The sequence below is a fragment of the Octodon degus genome, unplaced genomic scaffold (genome assembly GCF_000260255.1).
Source record: "Octodon degus isolate 3935 unplaced genomic scaffold, OctDeg1.0 scaffold00223, whole genome shotgun sequence".
Lineage (NCBI taxonomy): Eukaryota > Metazoa > Chordata > Mammalia > Rodentia > Octodontidae > Octodon > Octodon degus.
Window position 1 is genome coordinate 356,641 of NW_004524799.1, and position 19,985 is coordinate 376,625.

The window sequence follows — 19,985 nt, forward strand, 5'->3', positions numbered from 1 at the left end:
TATATATTGGGGGGGTGCAGGGTCTCACTATGCAGCTCAGACTTGTAGTGATCCTCCTGACTTCTGCCTCCCTTACTAAGGACTCTACTTTAAGTAGAATCTCAACATTCCCTCACTATATAACACTACTCTCTTCTTTTTTGTATTTCTTCATCTTCTATTCTTACTCTTTCTTGTGAAGATGAGATTCTTAGGCTCAGTCAGCAAGCTTTTCAAAGCCTAGGTTCTGTGGAATATGATTCTTTCCTTCATTACACAATGAAGGAACTCACCTCCAGGGCTACTATTCTGGCAGTTATTTATCTAGAAAAAGGCAGTATGTGAACTTTCCTGAAATAATAAAGAGATGGAGCTAAGGTTAGTATGAGGAGCTTATTCTGGAATCACAGCTCCAGAATTATTTTGCGCAATAGAAAACCTTTGTTTTCTGATAATGAACAACAAAGTGATTTCTCTTTGCCTTTGTCTTTGACTCAGACATGGAAATTTTTTGTTCAGCAGTTTAAACAGGAGAATTCACATAGACAGAGGTTCTCATGGAGTTCAAATCAATGAGTAAGTCTTTAAAGAAAAAGAAAAAAAAAAAAACTAAAGAAGTTGAGGAGAAAAGATCTTAGGAGAGATGCAGAGCAACAGGAATGAAGCTGTTTGAGGCCATTTATTTATGTTGAAATAAAGACAATACTAGGCATTATGTTGATATTATAGGGATAATGTAAGTTTCCAAAGCAAATTCCCAAATGTCAATGTGGAGACAGATTAAACATATGTTAACTTAATAGCCCTTTTAAATTCTTTACGATACAAATTCAGCTACTAACAGTTAGATAGCTAAAGAATACAAAGAGGCAAATTGCCTTCCCTAGTCTCTTACTGAAAGATCTATGTAAGGAAAAGACCTCAGAATTTTCTTTCTACCCATCACTCCAGGGTCGTGTTCTCCTACAGTAGCAGGCATGTCAATATCAATAAGGCATCTAATAGTTTTACTTAAGCTAACCATATATGGCTGAAAATCAAGGTCTCAACCAATGATAAAATTAGTATCTTAAGAACTTTAAACTCTTGGATGGAAAAATAATTGCAAAAGCAAATATATGCTAACCACGAGAATATGGGGTTTTATAATCATTAATTTTGTTTGGCCAACGTTAAAAAAAACTATTAAATATTAAATCTAACACAGTATTAGAAGATCACCATGCCTAAAGAACTAAGATCTATGCTAACTGTAGAGTGGTCTTCACAGCTATACTATTACGCAGAGTGCTGGGAGAAATTCTGTTCCATTAGGCCAACTGGCAGTGGACAAACAGTTGTGGAATACCTCATTTATCCATTTGAAAATAAGAACCAAAAGGAAAAGAGAGTTAATATTAAAGTTTGGTGTTTTTTTATTTTATTTTATTTTTATTTATTTATTAGTTTGTTGTAATTTTAAAACTTTGCACTTCTGATAGCATGCGTGAAAGAAAAAGGAATTCTTACTTCAAAAAGAAAACTAATCTAGTTCAGGGTATTCCTAATTTGCCTAACTTCAGACTCACTCTGTTACTATACAAAGGAGTCCTAGAGTTGTTCTCATAGAGCTTTGACTTGGATGCATTTGGTAAGACAACAGAGCCTGGAGACTACTAGAAAGTTGCAAAGGGGGCAACAGCAGATTGTAGACTTTGATTGCCTGAGATCAAATTCGAGCTTCACACATACTTCTCATTCTCTGTGCCTCAGTTTTCTCAAATGTAGAAAGGGGATACTTATAGTGCTGCGCAGTGAAGATTAAGCATTACATAAAATGGTTTAGTGCATGACAATTGTTAAACAATATTATTAGAGTATGAAAGGTCAAATTCTTAAATGTTAAAATAATTACAGTTACTAAACTGAAGCTTTCAGGTGAAGGAAGGAGGAAATCTTGTGTGTGAATTTATTCACCAAACTTTTTAACTTAAAAAAAATACATTAAATAAATACCAAATAAGTACAATAGCTAACATACTGGGGGAAAAAAATGAAAGAGGTTATTTAAAAGATGTTTAGTCTAGATTCCTTTAGGGTTTTTCAACATCAGCACTACTGGTATTTTAGGCTGGATAATTCTTTGTTGTGAGAAGCTGTCCTGTGTGCTGGAGGATGAGTTTAGCACCATCTCTATCTACTCGCTACAAAAATACTGGTAGCAATCCTCCCATTCAAGTCATGACATTCTTATATGTCCCCTTGGGAAAACAAAAATGTTTGCCTTTAAGAACCACTACACTTGGTCCACAAATAATAGCTTTCTAAGGGGGATATAAAAAAGCAAGTAATGAGGTTCGTATAGTTAATTATAATAACAGCTATCATTCACTAGGTGCTTACCTTATGCTAAGACACACATAAAAGTCATAAAACTTGTATTATACATAATTATTATCTCAATTTTTTCAAACGAGAAAGCAAAGAGTAATAGGCAATGTAATTTGTCTAGTTTCCCAGTCAGCGAATGGAAAAGCTAAGATATGAAGTTGACTGGATTCCAGACCACTACCTTGTGTCGCCCTTCCTGTAATATTTTATTAGGATATTAAATAGTAAAGACTCTAAGGCTTAGGAAAATTTTTTTTAAAAAAGGGCAAATAATGAACATATAGTGACCATATACAAAAGACATAGTGCAATTGCATGAGGCATTATTATACAAATAAGCAATACAGTGTCATACAGCATGGTCAACGGAATGACAAAATGATATACAAAATTAAGTCTCTGGGGAGTGGTTTTCAACAGACTTGGCACTGTTGTAATTTTATAAATTATTTTAAACTACTGCTTTATATGTTATTAGTAACTTTAGGATGTATAATTATTTGACAGATTACTGGGAGACACACAAGAGAATGTGTATTCTGAAAAATGAAATTTTAGTTCTTTTATATATACTATATGATATGTTCCTCCTAAATTCAAATGTCTTACTAAAATTGAACTTTTCAGAGGAAAATGTAGTCCTTGTAGTTTTGGACATGTTTACTGAACTACAAGGACTTAAGTGGAATTAGTAAAGTTGTTAGTTTAGAAACAAGAAGAAACATATCAGCACTCTAACAACTTGCTGAGAGTCCAACATGACTACAGTGATTTATACCATGCTCATTAGAGTTGCTTTTATCAATCTTAGAGATTAAACTATTCAATCAATAGGATCTAGATTACTCCACAAGCCTGTTGTGTACAGGAAAATCTTATTAATACCAATCGCTTCCAGAACTTACTTGCTACACTGATATTCATATTCCTTTCAACGATCTTGTTAAAACAACACTTCATTCTTTTTTTTTTTTTTTAATTCCTTTTTTTTTTTTGCAGAACCAGGGATCGAACTCAGGCCCTTGCACTTGCTAGGGAAATGCTTATTTCATTGAGCTATCTCCCCGGCCCTTCATTTGTTTTTTAAACTGAGGATCAAACTTAGGAGCATATACCTGCCAGGCAGGTGCTTATGCCACTGAGCTATCTCTCTGGCCCCAGTGATAACATCTATTTATTTATTTATTTATGCGGAGCCGGGAATTGAACTCAGGCCCTTGCGCTTGTCAGGCAAACGCTTATTCTACTGAGCCATCTCCCCGGTCCCCAGTGATAACACTGATGCAACATGTCCTTCTCCTCAACTCAGTAATTCCTTTCTTTTGAATAGGTTCATTCCCTTTTCCCAGTATCTATTGCACCCTGCAGATTTTATTTACTCTTTCATGTTCTCACACTAAGGAGACAATACGATGTGGCTTTATGCAAGTGTATGTAAAGGAGCAGTTAAGGCTTGTTTTGTCTCCTTTTTTCAATTCCTTCACCTTTTCCTCTTCTTTATTTCTTATATATTTCTCTTGTTTTTTCTTATATATTTTGTCCCCTCTTTTTACTTTCTTCTTCCAATTTTACATGTATATATCTGGCAATTTGAGCAATTAGTTTGAAGACAACATTGCATTACAACAAATACTGTGAAATTCATATTATTTTGTTAAATGAAATTCTATATCACTATAATTTTCTGTTTTAATACTATTTTGTACTCTTATTTTCTACTCTCTTTAACAAATAAAAAAATATGAAAATTTCAGCAACATGAATCTTATGAAAGTTAAAATGCCTTAGCACTGTACAAGGAGAAAATGTAGGTCAAAGTAATATTTCTCTAATATCTGAAAATAGCAATCTTGAATAAAGGCTCAACATTATATTAATTTGTTTTAAAAATATGCTCCAGGGTAAAAACTGTATGCTTTGACCCAAATGTCCATCAACTGAGGAATTGATAAAGAAGTGATATTTTCACACAATGTAGTATTACTGAGCTATAAAAAAGGATAAATTTGAGGCTTTTATTACTAAATACATGCAACCAGGACCATACTCTTAAGTGAAAAAAATCAGACCCACATGTGCAAACATCATACTGTCTCCCTAGTGTGAGAACCTGAAAGAATGAATAAAATCTGAAGGACATAATAGATACTGTGACAAGGGAATGAATCTATTTAAAAGGAATTACTAAGATGAGGAAAAGCCCAGGAGAGGGAATGGGAGAAAGAGATATATCAATGTATGCATGCAGGATGGCTTGGATAATTGTACTGAGGATTTCTGCTGGTCTACAGAAAGGAGCAGTTAATGCTTAATGGGGTTTTTCTTTTTTTGGAGGGGGGTCTTTTTCATATTTTCCCCTCTTTTTCGCTTTATTTCTTGTAATTTTTTTTCCTTCTTTTTCCACTTTTGCATGCATATATCTGGTAATCCAAATATCTAAGTTGAAGACAACACTATGCAATACAACAAATAGTGTTGAATTCATATATTATTTTGTTTAGTGAAATTCTGTAGCATTTCTAATTTTTTTAATAACTATTCTGTATTCTCTTTTTAAAAAAAAACTATGCTTTGACAATAATGGGTTAAAAATTACTGTGGTATTAATGTGTTATATATAAATTTCACACATCTTAAAAGTGAAAAGAACATCTTAATATGGAAAAATTGTCATAGTTGAATGAATTAAAGGAACTTATCAGAAGCCTTAACTTTTAAGTCTTCTTCATTTCTTTGTAGGTACTGTTTTGGGGGTGAGGGGCTGTCTTTTAGAAAACTCTTTTTCAGTATGGTTGCAGTACATAATGATTACATTCACCACGAGGTACATGTATACAACATTATTTAATTATTTTTACATACGCTCCCCTCCTTCACTGGTTACATTTCCACTTGCAAAAGGCTTATCTCCCTGATTCCTATTATCTAGCCTTTATTTTGTTTTTTATTTATACTTTAGTTTCTCATAAAAGAGAAACCATAGGACACCTAAGCTGTGTGTTTATTTTACATAACATTATGGGATTTTTTTTTTTGGGAGGGGGGTACCAAGCATTGAACTCAGGACCTTGCACTTGCCAGGCAGGCACTTATGCCACTGCATTATATCTCTAGCCCCTTAACATTATGGTCTTAAGGTACTATTCTAATTTAAAAATAAGGTAAGATTCAAAAAACTCAGATAACACCTAAACAGTGATTAACTATAAGCTCGCTGAGAGCTATGAATGTGTACCTCAGACACTTTCTAAGTCACTAGAACTACATCCATCTTTGTGCTTAATACAAATTTTCACTTAACAGAAATTTTTACTTATACAAAGAATTCAAGTTCTGGATATAGTAGATAAGTTGTTAATTATCATTATCTCTACAATCCATTTCCTTTTGTCTTCCTTTACCTCTAAATTTCATTAACAAGCATAAAAGTGCCACTTTATGGCTCAAACCAAAGTCCAGCAATAAAGAGCGCTCTCTCTCTCTCTCTCTCTCTCTCTCTCTCTCTCTCTCTCTCTCTTTTTAAAAAAAACCATTCTTTTTTTTTTTTTAAATTTATGTATTTTGTACGGGGTCTTGTTACACAGCTCGGAATCGTGGTGGTCCTCCTGTCTCAGCCTCCGCAGTGCTAAGCTTACAGGCATGTTACACCACACCTGGTTTTGGTGGCTGGCTCAGCATGTGATACTGGGGATCGAACCCTCTCTCTTATCTCTCATCATCAAATGCAGTTTATTTTATTTTCTACTTTCTACACCTAGTCTCGGTTGTAGCAATTACCTTTTAATTCATTCCTCTAAAATAAATTGTCTGCCTACCACTTAATGCTTCATCTTCATGCCAAGCCATCTGGCACACAAATTTGATCATTATTAACAGTACTAAAAATTATAAAGGATCTTTATTAGCAGCTGTTGCCAGTATGATAGAAGTCTATCTGAAACTTTTAGCAACAAAAGTTTATGACCTTCAAATACTACAAAAGCTTAAATCAGAGAGATACTTAAAACCATAAGTTAGGTCTATAGAAAGAGAAACTACAGGTTTATTTTGCAATATACAGGGTATACAGAAAAAGTTTATATGATTATATAAATGATATAAACAGTTAAATTTTAAAAAAGAAAGTTATGCACTGAGTGCCCACTAAAATTTCCCTAAGTAATTAGGCTGTGCATTTTTAAAGTCAAGTTCACTGCATTATGAAAATAGTAATCAAAATAATAAAATTCTTTTAACTTATACCAATATCGCAGGTATTTGGAAGACTATAGAGTATAAAGATTAGTGTATTATAGTAAAATGGTAAGGATGTTGCAAGTGGAAAATGTACTAAGTGATTTACTCAAGCAAACTAATGGCCCATAGAACTGCAGGGTCCTTAAACACCCAACTTGAACATGCAGAAAAAAAAACATAAAAGTAAAAACCATAAAAGTAATATTGACTTATTTAAAGTACAAGTAATTCATCCTCAAAATGATGAGGAAGTAGATCACAATGAGATACCACCATTTCCCATTAACACATCTACTACAAATACAGGTTCATAAGTCCTACTTATAATTACACAAAATTTTCATAAAATTTCTTCTTGAAATTTGACCTGGAGCTTTTCATAGGTTTCACTTAACTCATTAGACATGTTTTACTATATAAATATTAAAATGTTTTATTCTAAGATAGGATAAAACTACTCTGCTGGGAGGGTAAAATATAGTATAAATATATTCTATTATCTTTCTGTATTTAAAAAGTTATGAAATCAAACATTGGATAAGACAATATAGAACTGTTCTACTGTAGAACTGTTGATGGGGTCTTTTTTGAATCATCCTTTCTCTCAGAAGTGTCTTTCCCTGTCATGGCACACCATTTCTTACTGATAGCTCCATCATTAAAGAAATTTTTTTTAGTGGTTGCACTGGTTCTACATTTATTTTGAGTAGTCTGAGAAGTAATCAAATTCTTTTCATTTAGCATAATACTTGTGCATCAACTTAGTCCATAATAAAGACTTACTAAAAGACAATGGAAAACAACTAGGTAGAACTGCATTAGGTAGAAAGTAAACCTTGCTTATATTCTTTTTGGTTGGGCTGACTTAGCTACAAATCATTTCAGGGAGAAAATTAAGGAAGAAGACTATGCTTATATATATTCTCTCTTCCACTTCTCACATTTTGCGGATATGGTTATTTTTTCTTTTAAGATGTCCTATAATTCATAAGCTCAACATATACAATCAATGGTTCATTAAAAGGCAATTCAGGGCCAGGCAGATAGCTTAGCAGACTAAAGCATCTGCTTAGGCAGAGCACAGCAGCCAGGGTGATTCCCAGCATGCTGTGCCAGCCCGACCCCAAGGCGCTCTGGGGCACTATTGAGGCTGGGCGTGGTGGTACATGCCTGTAATCCCAGCACTTGAGAGGCTGAAAACAGTAGGATCACTATGAGTTCATTCTGTGTAGTGAGACCCTGTAGACCCTGTACTAAGTAGATTAAAAAAAAAAAAAAAAAAAAAAAAAAAAGGTAATTCAAAGGAGAAAAAAAGGGAAGAGGGAAAATTGCAATGTACATTAAAGATCGTTGAAAATACCAATTATAGTGGTACCTCAGTTTCACGAACTTAATTTACTTCATGATTCTGTAACAGATGACCATGTTTGTGTTCATACATGAATGACAGCCTTGGTTATGTTCATCATCTAATGCAAAGTTTGCAAACAAAAACAACATTTCGCTAAACACTTCTATTTACCAAACTTCTCAAACAAAAGCGTTCATGAACCAAGATACAACTGGAGGTAAGTGAGGGTCGGATTTGAGGTACTTCACATGGTAAGCTTAAAAATATAGATCTTAAAAGAGAATTTAAATTTGTGTCTTTGAATATTTAGAATAACTGCTGGTAAACTCAGCAAGAAAAGCAAGAAATATTCTACGCTGATGGTGGAAGGCCATACTGCTTTGGACATGGAATGACAACACATGAAGAAAGTCACTGAAAGCAGAAGGAAGCAATAGGAAGAGAGAACTGTTTTCATAGAAAAATTGTGATTTTGGAAAAAAGACTTCTATTTCTATAACAATACACTTTCCATGCATTCCTCTGAATGTTACCTAGCCTATTTCCTGTTCTACAGTAGAAATATTCCCCAAGTGGCCAGGGACATGGCTCAGAGGAATAAGTGCTTCCCTGGAAAGTGCAAGGGCCTGAGTTCAATCCCCGGTTCTGCCAAAAAAAAAAATATTCTCCCAAGTCCCGTCCCCATCCTTCCTTTCCTTTCCCTTTCATGGTGATCACAAACTATAGGCAGAAAACTCATTAGTCAGCTTCTTCTCAACAGCTCCATTTGTTTGTTGTTCTTTTTTTTTTTTTTTTTTTCATGGAAAAAGGGTAAAACAAAATTTTGTAACAAAATAATGACAATAGTTAATACATTGCATGTTGTTATCTTTAATGTAGTTGCTCAGAGTGTAAGATATGGGCATAAAAATATTTTCAATCAATATTAGCATAGCCTTTCTTTTCAATGAACTAAGAGACACTAATAGTATAATTGACTTGCATATTGGTTTTTTTTTCTTTTTTTTTTTTGAGGTAGGGTCTCTCTGCACACTTCAGGCTGGCCTTGGATTCACTATGTAGCCCACCCTGGTCTGGAACTTGCAATGATCCTCTTGCCTCAGCCTCCTGAGAGTTGGGATTACAGGAATGCACTACCATGCCCAACCAGCTCTATTTTATTGGCTTCTCAAAATTGCAACCAAAATGGAGTCATGAACCATAAACTCATCCAAGCGCTTTCATGTAAGACAGATAAGGTTTGCAATCCTACTTTTACCTGGAATCAAATGAATGACCTTGGAATGCTCGGAAGAATAACTGTAATACGGTATGGGAAGTATCATGCTCAGTACTTGGCTAAGTATTAAGCTCAATTTGTTAACTACCATTATTACTGTACCATCTATAAATCAGATTTTAAAAACCCAAAAGATCTGTGATTCATTCCATGCTCCTAGGAGGCAAAAGTTACTGTGTTCACTTAACAGCTAGAAAAATCATTTCGAAATCAAAATTAGATCATAAAGTTAACTATCCCACCAAGTACGCTCCAACAGAGTAAGTCTTTTAGCATGGGATAATAAAGCTGAGTCTGCTTCTAGCCAACAATCACAACTGTCTTATTCTATTATTCCTTACACATTTGTCTCAAGCCAAAATGCACACTGTTGTCAACATACATGCAGCAGAGTTGTACATGTCTTTAAGTTCATGCAAACATATGATAGGGAAGGAGGTCAGGAGACAGAATCAAGAGAGTAGGTACTAGGGCGAGAGTAATAGCAGGAGATCACGTGGAGTATGCATTTACTTTTCTTGTAGAGTCAGAGTTCCCCTAACCCTTTCAGAGTGTAAGAAGCTTACTATGCTGAATATTATTATAGTGGTTAAAGATCAGTGTCTGTTATACATGTCTTTTCTACAAAGCTAACTATTTTGCCTGGCACTTGACTAAGAAAAAAGAATCTTTTTTTTTTTCCTTCATCTTTTTGAGACAGCATTTCACTTTGCAGTTTAGGCTGACCTTGAACTTACTTTGTAGCCCAAGTTGGCCTTGAACTCAGGAGTGATCTTCCTGCCTCAGCATCTGAGTTCTGGGATTATAGGATACAGGCAAGCAACACCACACCCAGCAAGAGATTGATTCTCTCATTGGAGGAAAACTTGACTGTGTTGACTTAAAGAGACATGGTATGGCGGGCTGCTTTAGTGCGGCAAGCAGCGGGGGAAGATGGCGGCCGCTGTGCCCCAGCGGGCGTGGACCATGGAGCAGCTGCGCAGCGAGCAGCTGCCCAAGAAGGACATAATCAAGTTTCTGCAGGACCACGGTTCAGATTCGTTTCTTGCAGAGCATAAATTATTAGGAAACATTAAAAATGTAGCTAAGACAGCTAATAAGGATCATTTGGTTACAGCTTACAATCATCTTTTTGAAACTAAGCGTTTCAAAGGTACTGAAAGCCTAAGTAAAGTGACTGATCAAGTGAAAAATGTGAAGCTCAATGAAGAAAAACCCAAGGAAACCAAGTCTGAAGAGATTCAAGATGAGGGTCCACCAAAATACACAAAATCTATTCTGAAAAAGGGAGATAAAACCAACTTTCCCAAAAAGGGAGACGTTGTACACTGCTGGTACACAGGGACGCTGCAGGATGGGACAGTTTTTGATACTAATATTCAAACAAGTTCGAAGAAGAAGAAAAATGCCAAGCCTTTAAGTTTTAAGGTTGGAGTCGGCAAAGTTATCAGAGGATGGGATGAAGCACTCTTGACTATGAGTAAAGGGGGAAAAGCTCGACTGGAGATTGAACCAGAATGGGCTTATGGAAAGAAAGGACAGCCTGATGCCAAAATTCCGCCAAATGCAAAACTCATTTTTGAAGTAGAATTAGTGGATATTGATTGAATCAGCAGGACTTAAGATCTGAAGACATCAGCGTGATTAAAACTTGGCCTTGAAATTTAAGTAACTAGAACTTGTTATTATTGTAAAGAATCAACTGGAAATTTCAAAGAGTTAAGTAAAACTTACTTGATCACATTTTTTGAGAAATGTAATCCCTTATAAATCCCTGAGTCTAAAGTATTTTACTATAGCTACGTGAAATACTGATTAAGGAAAACTGTATTTCCTTTTACCTCATGTTGTGAAACTGAAAAGTTCAATTAAAATATATCCACTGTCTTGATTCGAGAAAAAAAAAAAAGACATGGTATGTATTTATACTATTATTTTATAGATGAAGTAAGGCAGTTTTCTGATTGTACACGAGTTTGGTTTCAAGTTGGATTTAGGTCCTATTCCTGTCTTCTCTACCTCTGCATTTTGATCCTTCACACAAAATACATACTTCTCTAAAGCATTCTATTTATTTTTTTTTAATTTTATTGAGAAACAAATAGCAATGAGACAGTTTCAAAACAGGTTAGTAGGACAGTTACAATAATTAATAAATTGCATATTGTTGTCTTCATAGTAGTTATTCACAGTACAAGATGCAGACATGATATGTTGTCCAAATACTATTAGTACAAATTAAAGCATATTATTTAAAAGGACTTCTTAGATGCTATGGGTTGCAAAGATTCCAGTGGTTCTATCACTATACATTACTTCTTTCAATCTATTTCTTTATATCAAGGCCGGTGAGATACATGAGGTCTAAAGCACTTGCTTAGGCAAAGAGTAGGAACCACAGTTCAGTCCCTGGTACCATATGCTTCACCAGCCCCTCCTGGGTTAAGCCAGCCACACACACACACACACACACACACACACACACACACACACACACGTCTATTTACTTATATGTACTAACAGAACCTACAAGAGATACTTGTAAATCCTCAGTGCCTAGCCCTTATCTTGCATTTGCTTGGCAAATACTTACTAAATGAAGGAATGGGAACAACGTTAGCTGCTGAGATGCACATTTTTGGTACTAGCTAAATGGCTACGTTTTAAAAAGAAATCTTATAAAAGGAAAGCAAGCCTGGGGTCTGGATTTACGATTAACATTTTCAACTGGTCTGATGAAAAAGGGAACTTGCTAATCATATCTCATGATAACTCTGGATGAGAGCAGAATTCACAATATAATGAAGAATACAACCAAGATTCAAATAATTAGGTATTTTATCATATGAGATACAATGAAGAATGTATAGTATGCAAGTATATTTTACTTTTCAAAAAGTACTATATAAGAAACAAATTCGTCATCAGTTATTATAAGTGGAAGAACATCCAAATTTTACATATTCAATTGCAACATGAGACAATTTTATAACAAATACAGGTGTTGACACCTGACATTTCACAACACTAAGAGAGCAATAATAAACTAGAAGGAGCCTAGAAAGATTACCGGTACGAGGAGGTAAGGTAAGGCATGGAAAAGGTAACAGAGGGAGGCACTGCTTAAACTATGCAAGATCAAGGTAGAACACAATTTTGGCAATAGTCTCTCTGCAGTTCCTTTTCCCCTTACTCTACCACCTCATCTATAAGGAAGTTCTGTGAGTTTAGTGAGTTGACAGTCTTAATACCTTTTTTCTACTTCAAAGACAAATCTCTATCCAAGTTGATCTGTACTATTTGTATTTGTTCTTTGTATATCTAGACTCCTCCCTTGGAATCCATTTCTTACAAAGTAACCAGATCCATTTTCTTAGGTTGAAATCGGAACTTATGCCTCTCCTGCTTAAAATCCTCTTAATGATGATTTATAATGTTTAAAATAAATATATACACTTTCTACATTCTAAAACTCCATATACAATCCCGAATACTGCTCACTTTGTTGAGCCTATCAGTACCACTCTTTTTCTCTTATGTTGCTATAGTCACTGACCTTTTCATCCCATTGCCATTTTGAAACTATTCCTAACTCAGCCTTCATTTGCTCTCTAGATCTTAAATGTTTTATCCCTAGACCCTGCATGGTTGACTTTATCTCACTATTCAGGGCTAAGCAAAAAACCCTCTTAAGATACTTTCCCTCACCATGTTATGCAACATAGTACTTTTACTTCCTCCCACCCAAGTAGTATTCTATTGAAACTTACTCCATACCCCAGGCTTGGGGTGGGGGGTCTCTTTTTGTCTTGCTCCACTAGAATTTAAGTCCCTTGAGCACAGGGATTTCACGTTATACAATGTTGCATCCTTCAGTGTCTACAGTGGTGTCTGGCATACAGTGAATTCTCAAACAATTGTTGAATGAGATTTACTTGACAGTAATCCCAATATACTGAAGAAATTGGGATCAAACAACAGGCAAATTTTAGGTCAGTTATGTATAGAACTTCTAAGAATTATGGTGAAATAAAGAAAATATTCAAGAAGTAGCTAATTGACTACAAATTATGGGTATTACCAACAGGATTACTGTGTTAAGTAGGAGTTTTTACTAAATGCCTCGTAACATCTTAATTATAAAATCCTGATCAATATATCCAAAATATAATAAATCATTTTCAACATATATAGCTGTCAGTTAAACGGCTTTTATACTATACCATTACCTTTAGTGGATCTGAATTAGCATTTACTTTATGTTTACTTTGAACTTACTAAACATCTTCAGTGACTTTAGGTCCATCTTCCTTTTTTTTTTTTTTTTTTTTTTTTTTTTTTGCGCTACCAGGGATTGAACTCAGGGCCTTGTACTTGCCAGGCAAGCACCTAGGTCATCTTTTTTCTCAAAATAACCTAGAACTTGTTATTTTGAGATATAATAGAATAAATAGCCACATGCACCTCACTGTGAATTGTATTTATAGATACAGCACTGTAACTAAGACTCAGTGTTTTAAGGGATTTGTACATTGTTTACTATGATTTGATTTTTGTTCCTTTTTATCACCCTGTACCTATTCCTTATGCCTAGGAGTAGATGAAACAGGGCAAAAGATTAAGATAGTTCATAGCCATGTTACCATACCCACACAGTTTTTGTTTGAATAAAACTTTAGATTTATTTCTGAAATTGTTAATAAACCAGTATTACTTTTAAAAGACAGTACTTTGAAAATACATGTTGATCCTGCTTTACCTTGGTCTTAACCATCCAGAAGAAAAGTATAAAAACAAAATATAAGAAGTAAAGTCATGCTGTTATGTTGAACTGTGGGGGACTCAGGTCAACAATTTCTGACATTGCCAGTTAAGCGGAAGACCCAATAGTATTATGGGATACTGGACTCTTTTAGAATATTTTGGTGAATTTACACACCTATAATATTCAAATAACGAAACTTAACAAAAAAAGGGTATACAGATGAATGTCCATTTTGTATCTGTGTATTCAAAGTGGTTGGGATAGATATATAGTTACATTCTGTTAATGAATAGAATGATTTGTTCTAATGGTGTTTGTAAATAGGCTATCAAGTCCGAATCTTGTACAGCAATTAACAACTAAGAAGAATGTATGCAGTGTGTTAAATATTGAAACTGTCCTACCGATTTGATTTGAAACTGTCTCATTGCTATTTGTTTATCAATAAAACTATGGCAAAAAAAAAAAAAAAAAAAAAAAAAAAAAAAAAAAAAAGAAAAAAGAAAATACATGTTGACCAAATTAATATATCTACAGGAGAAATATCTAATCTTAGTAAAAACTATATAAAGATTAAAACAAATTTATCAAGTCATATAATACTGCATGCTCCAACCTGAGTTTGTGAGATCAAGTTTTCAAAAGACAGCAGTCAACTAACTGGAAAATACTGTATAACTTCTTGTCCATTTGAAAAATATACCAACAAATACAGAATTTAAAAAATTACAAAAAATAAAATTCAAAATTAAAGAACCTGTTTGACTTTATTTAATCTATTATTTCCCGCATTTCTTTGACCAGAATTATCTACCTATTGAGGGCATAGTAGTATAAAACACAAAGGAAATATTGCTATAGAACAGTATAATTTGAAAATTTTACCTTTAAGTAGACTTATAGAAACTGTAACAAGTAAGTTTCTTTATATGTATTCATAAGCAAATCACTAGGTAAGAATTTATATAACTATATTAACATTTTGAAAAAATGAGAAGCACAAGAATGTGAATCTAATGGTTTAAAATCATTCATGACTCTGTTGTTTTCTGTTCCATAGTAGGCTATTTAGAAGGGAAAAGGTTTTTTTTTGTTTTGCTTTGTTTTTTTGAGACAGAGTCTCACTATGAAGCCCAGAATAGCCTCACACTTGAAGTGATCCTCCTGCCTCAGTCTCCCAAGTACTGGGATTATAGGCATACACCACTACGCCTAGCAGGGAAAAGTATTTTTAACACATGGATTTTCATATTATGTTTTGCTAGTAGTCTGGATCATTTTGTTTTAATGCCAACATAATTCTATGGAGGAAAAAGTATTTAGTATTTGACACTTCTCAAGAAAGAGAGTGACTATAGTTTTAGAAAGCACTTACTTAATCATTTCAAAAAGCTTTGGATCTGAGACCTTGATATTTCGTGCCATATTCCAGGAAAGATGAACCATGGGTACTATTGACTTCACACTTTGCAATTTGTTCCATTCGTACCGTTCCACTGCCAATTTATACTGGCAGGCTAGGGAAAAAAAAACAGTTATAATACAACCCAAAGTATCAAAAGATATTATCACCCTTTCAGGTGATATCTTCAATATCAATTCTGAAAACTTCAAAACACTACAAAAATAATTTTTTACTTTATGATAATTAGGGTAGTAATAATAATAATAGAAATCATAGAGTACTTTCTATGACTATGTGCTAGGCATTGTGCTGAGCTCATTTTTTATCCATTATCTCATTTAATCAATACAGTTACCTTATTAATTTTATTATTTCCATTATACAGATGAAGAAATGATAAGACTAGAGAAATGAAATAACTTGCCCAAAGATACCAGAACCAGGTCCTGGTTGGAATCCAAGTGTGTCTGGCTTGAAAGGTCATGTTTTAACCTTAAGTCAATATTGCCTGAAGGCAAGCATAATTCAAACAGATTTTTATTTAATAGGGCTCTTCACATGAAACACATGATAAAAGAAAAATATGAAAGAACACACTTCTACATCTATAAAGGGTTTTCTGTACAAAACAAAATCAGAAACTCTAAAACTTATAAAGATATGTTCCCATGTGTATAAATATATAAATGTGCATCTGCTGAGATCTGTCATCTTAAATTTGAAATTGTTACTTTTCTCATTTTATGCAAGGAGACACTTACTTTTCTATATATGTATATTTGTATTTCAGGGAAGGGTCTACAGGATGTTCAGGGTCTCACTACTAGATTGGACTTTAGTGATCTGCCTGTTTACAGCCTCCCAAGAGCTGGGATTACAGGCATGTGCCACCATGCCCAGTCTCAATTGCTGTCTCAGTGCCCCTACCCCGGGGGGCAGGGCGGGCATGGCAGGCCTGGGGATCAAACCCCTGGTCCCTGCGCCTGCTTGCAGGCGCTTTAATCCACTGAGCTATTTGGCTGGCCCACTTTTCAATAGCTAGTGAACCCTATTTCAAGGGAATAAAGAATATACCTATCAGACATAAGCTTTTATAAAATAAACTTTTAAAAAAATATATTCTTTAAAATACCTGTAAGTGGACCAACATTCCAAGCAATATTGTTGCACCAGCCAATAGCCTGAACCCAATGCACAGTGCCTGCATTTATCCACACCAAATCTCCAGGTCGCTGAATAAACCTATATACTGGAACATTTGCTTCATAAAGATCTTCAAGATTGGGCCACCAAGAGCCCATTAGGAAATTCAAATTATTTCTGAAATAAGAAAAAATAGTGCAAATGCACAGAATACTTTAATAAGTGCCTTATAAAACCAGAAAAAACTGTCTAAAGTTTTCAAATAATACTCATTCATTTTAATAAGTATTTAATAAAAATGGCTATATTACATAGTGTGAAATTAATTAGCTGAGTATTGGTTTACAAGCTAAAGATTAGCATTACTAACTCAAACTAATTATTTTCAAAGATCCAAATGAAATCCAAAGCTATTCAGAAGTAACATTCACATACTTTAACTTATAATTTTATTTCAATAAAAACTATTTTTGATTGAACTCTAAACTCTTTAGAGTACCTAGAAATTCCTACAAGGTAAAATGAAAAATAAGATGACACAAATTATTTAAGTTCATAAACAGGAAAGATATGGCAATTTAAGTACTAGAAACATGCTTCAGGATCTGAGCAAGAGGAAGACAAATAGTCTTTGTCACTGCTCTGCTGAATTATAAGGAAAAAAGGCAAGATAAGATATTAGCATCTATAAGGTTTGGACGATCAGCTAAACAATACAGTTTAAAACAATTTTATCAAAAACAACCACACACATGGAGAAATACCCAGGACTGCTACCACTACTACCATTATCATGAATAACCTACTTTGCAAATATTCTACAGATCCTATTATGTATTATCTACTTTAATATCTGGCTTCTTATTCTCCATCCTTTTATAAACTATATAGCAACTTTTTCCATACAAGAATTTTATAAATTTTGGGGCCGGGGAGATGACTCAGTAGACTAAGCACTTGCCTGGCAAGTGCAAGGGCCTGAGTTCAATCCCCAGTTCCACCAAAAAAAAAAAAAAAAAAAAAAAGAATTTTGCAAATTTTAAAATATAAGTCTGACTACTTCAGACTTTATAATTTTGGGGAAGAACATGTACAGTACAGTCAAGTGCTTTTTTACTTTTTTTGTTTGTTTGTTTGTTTTGGCAGAACCAGGGATTGAACTCAGATCCTTGCGTTTGACAGTCAAGTGCTTATCCTACTGAGCCATCTCCCCGGCCCCTCATGTACAGTACAAATGTTCCTTTCCTTAAACTCTAAGAAATAATTTTGTGTCTTATGCTTAAGTATATGAAAAAGTATACTTAGAAATAGTTTTCTTTGGCTTAAATTTATATCTCAACAAAGTGTTAGCCAACTATGGTCCATAACTGCAGTGCTTATTTTTGTAAATAAAACTTAGAATACAGCACCCATTCTTTTACATATACCTTTGCTTTGTGCCTTACAGTGAAACAGTTATGACAAAGGACCACAGGACCTATAAAGCTTCAACTATGTATTATCTTCTCCAAATTTCCAAGGATTGTCTGAAAAGTCTAGAGTAGACTTCCAGTGGCAGCTTAATTTCAAGGAGATTAGCATTAGCTTACTGCTTATGATAATAAACCAAAAAGTGGTTACAAACATAAATTCTAACTCTATTTCACCCACATGTTACCATCACAAAATTGAAGAAAATATTCTATCCAAAAGCAAAACAAGTGCTGGGCATAGTGGCACATGCCCATAATGCCATAATTCAGAAGGCTGCATGCAGCAGGAAGTTGTGAGTGCAAGGCTAGTTAGCATAGTCTACATGGCAAGGCCAGGCCAGGCTGGACAACAGAGAAGAGATCTGTTCTCACAACAAAACCAAATGAAACAAAACAACCCAACACAACACACTTAAGCAAATAATTCCAAATAATAAACTATAACAAAACCACAGATTTTCCAAAAAACCATTTTTTATTCATACATTCTAAACAAGATCATTTCAAGCTGTATTATTTAATACCATAAACTTCATGTAGTATCAGAAGTAACAACCTTTAAGGAGGAAAAAAATATAGTAAAATGCTAAGGAAGCAAGTGCTCCCTCTCCAACTCAGTAAATTCATCTAACTCTTCACACTAATTTGACAATTCCATTACCCTCAAACTTTTTTATATCATCTGCCTATTCTAATTACTTTTGTTACCAAGACACCTCACCATTTAGACAAGAAACAAAACTATACCCTGTAAGTAGCCAATTTCTACTCAGAAATAATGAACAGAGATCACTGTAGTGTAGCTGTAAAAATATAACCTATTACCTCAAAATTTAAGAAATAAAAATGTTTCTCTAACACAGTGAAGATTCCCCACATGAGACTTTTTTCTCTGCTGCTACTGGACTGCTGATCCATAAAGTACAAACTAAAATAGACTGGGTTAGCTCATCAGTACATGTGAAATTTTAAAATTCTCTTATCTATGGCTTTCTTACACTGAAGAAAATCTATGTGGAAAATTGTAAAGAAAACATTAGACAATTATCTCTTGCCTGTATTTTTAACTATGATAAATAACTAAAAGCAAATATTTACAGGAAAGATGTTTAAGCTAAAGTAAGATATTATGAATAATTAATGTAATCATTTATGTACATGTCTTTTGTGCCTCTCACCTTATGTAGCTGGGATATAAATATATCAGCTGTGTGTATAATCTGTTTTATCCCATGATAATTTCCTATGTTATTACTAAATTTAAATATCAGGTGATTACATAAGAGGATATTATTTAGAAAAAATAAATTAGGTTCTGTCTAAATAACTAAATTTAAACAGATCAAAATTTTCAAAGTATTCCTTAACAGCTGTATCTTGTACCATGAATAACTACTACAAAGACAACAATATGCAATGTATTAATTATTGTAACTGTCTTGCCTATTTTGAAAGTGTCTCACTGCTACTTCTTTCTCAATAAAATTAATAAAATACACAAATAAAAATGATGGCTACTTTTAGTATCTTAAGAAACTGTCAGTTCCATTCTACATATTCTTTCATTAGATAAAACAAAATCTGAAGTAGTTAAATTTTGTAAAATTCCTTTATAGAAAAAGTTGCTGATCTTAAAAAGAATTTACACCATGATGATAGGGCAAAGATTATGGTCAAGCTTATGGGTACTCAGCTACAGAACTTCTACCTTCTACAAGCATTTACAATAACATCAATTTTCTTGGAACACATCTTTCAAATGTATAAGTATGCGTCACTTTAAGAATAAACTACTAACTCAATCTTTTCATCTTCTAAATTTGTAACTACTACTATTTTATGAAGTAGTTTCGTGGCATCCTATAGTATTTTCAATAACACGTCATAAGCTGGGAGTTAAACCACTTAAAACGAATTTTAAGTGAAAACTATATACCCATTAGGTTACCCAGTTTGTTAAGTTGTCCTTCTCTGTTTTCTGATAA

At 33.9% G+C, this 19,985-nt stretch overlaps 1 protein-coding gene and 1 pseudogene across 6 annotated transcripts in view; one reads left to right on the top strand and one right to left on the bottom strand.

Moving 5' to 3' along the window:
* The window catches only part of Kdm6a (lysine demethylase 6A), a 201,491-nt gene that overhangs the window by 8,548 nt on the left and 172,958 nt on the right, over positions 1-19,985 (bottom strand). For all 6 annotated transcript variants that reach the window (XM_004645303.3, XM_004645306.3, XM_004645307.3 and 3 more), the window contains 2 exons: positions 16,518-16,705; positions 15,356-15,497 (listed from right to left, as the gene is read on the bottom strand). In XM_004645303.3, the coding sequence (XP_004645360.1) occupies positions 15,356-15,497; positions 16,518-16,705 (330 nt within the window). The remainder of the gene's footprint in view (positions 1-15,355; positions 15,498-16,517; positions 16,706-19,985) is intronic.
* Positions 10,148-10,987, top strand: LOC101584131 (annotated as a pseudogene).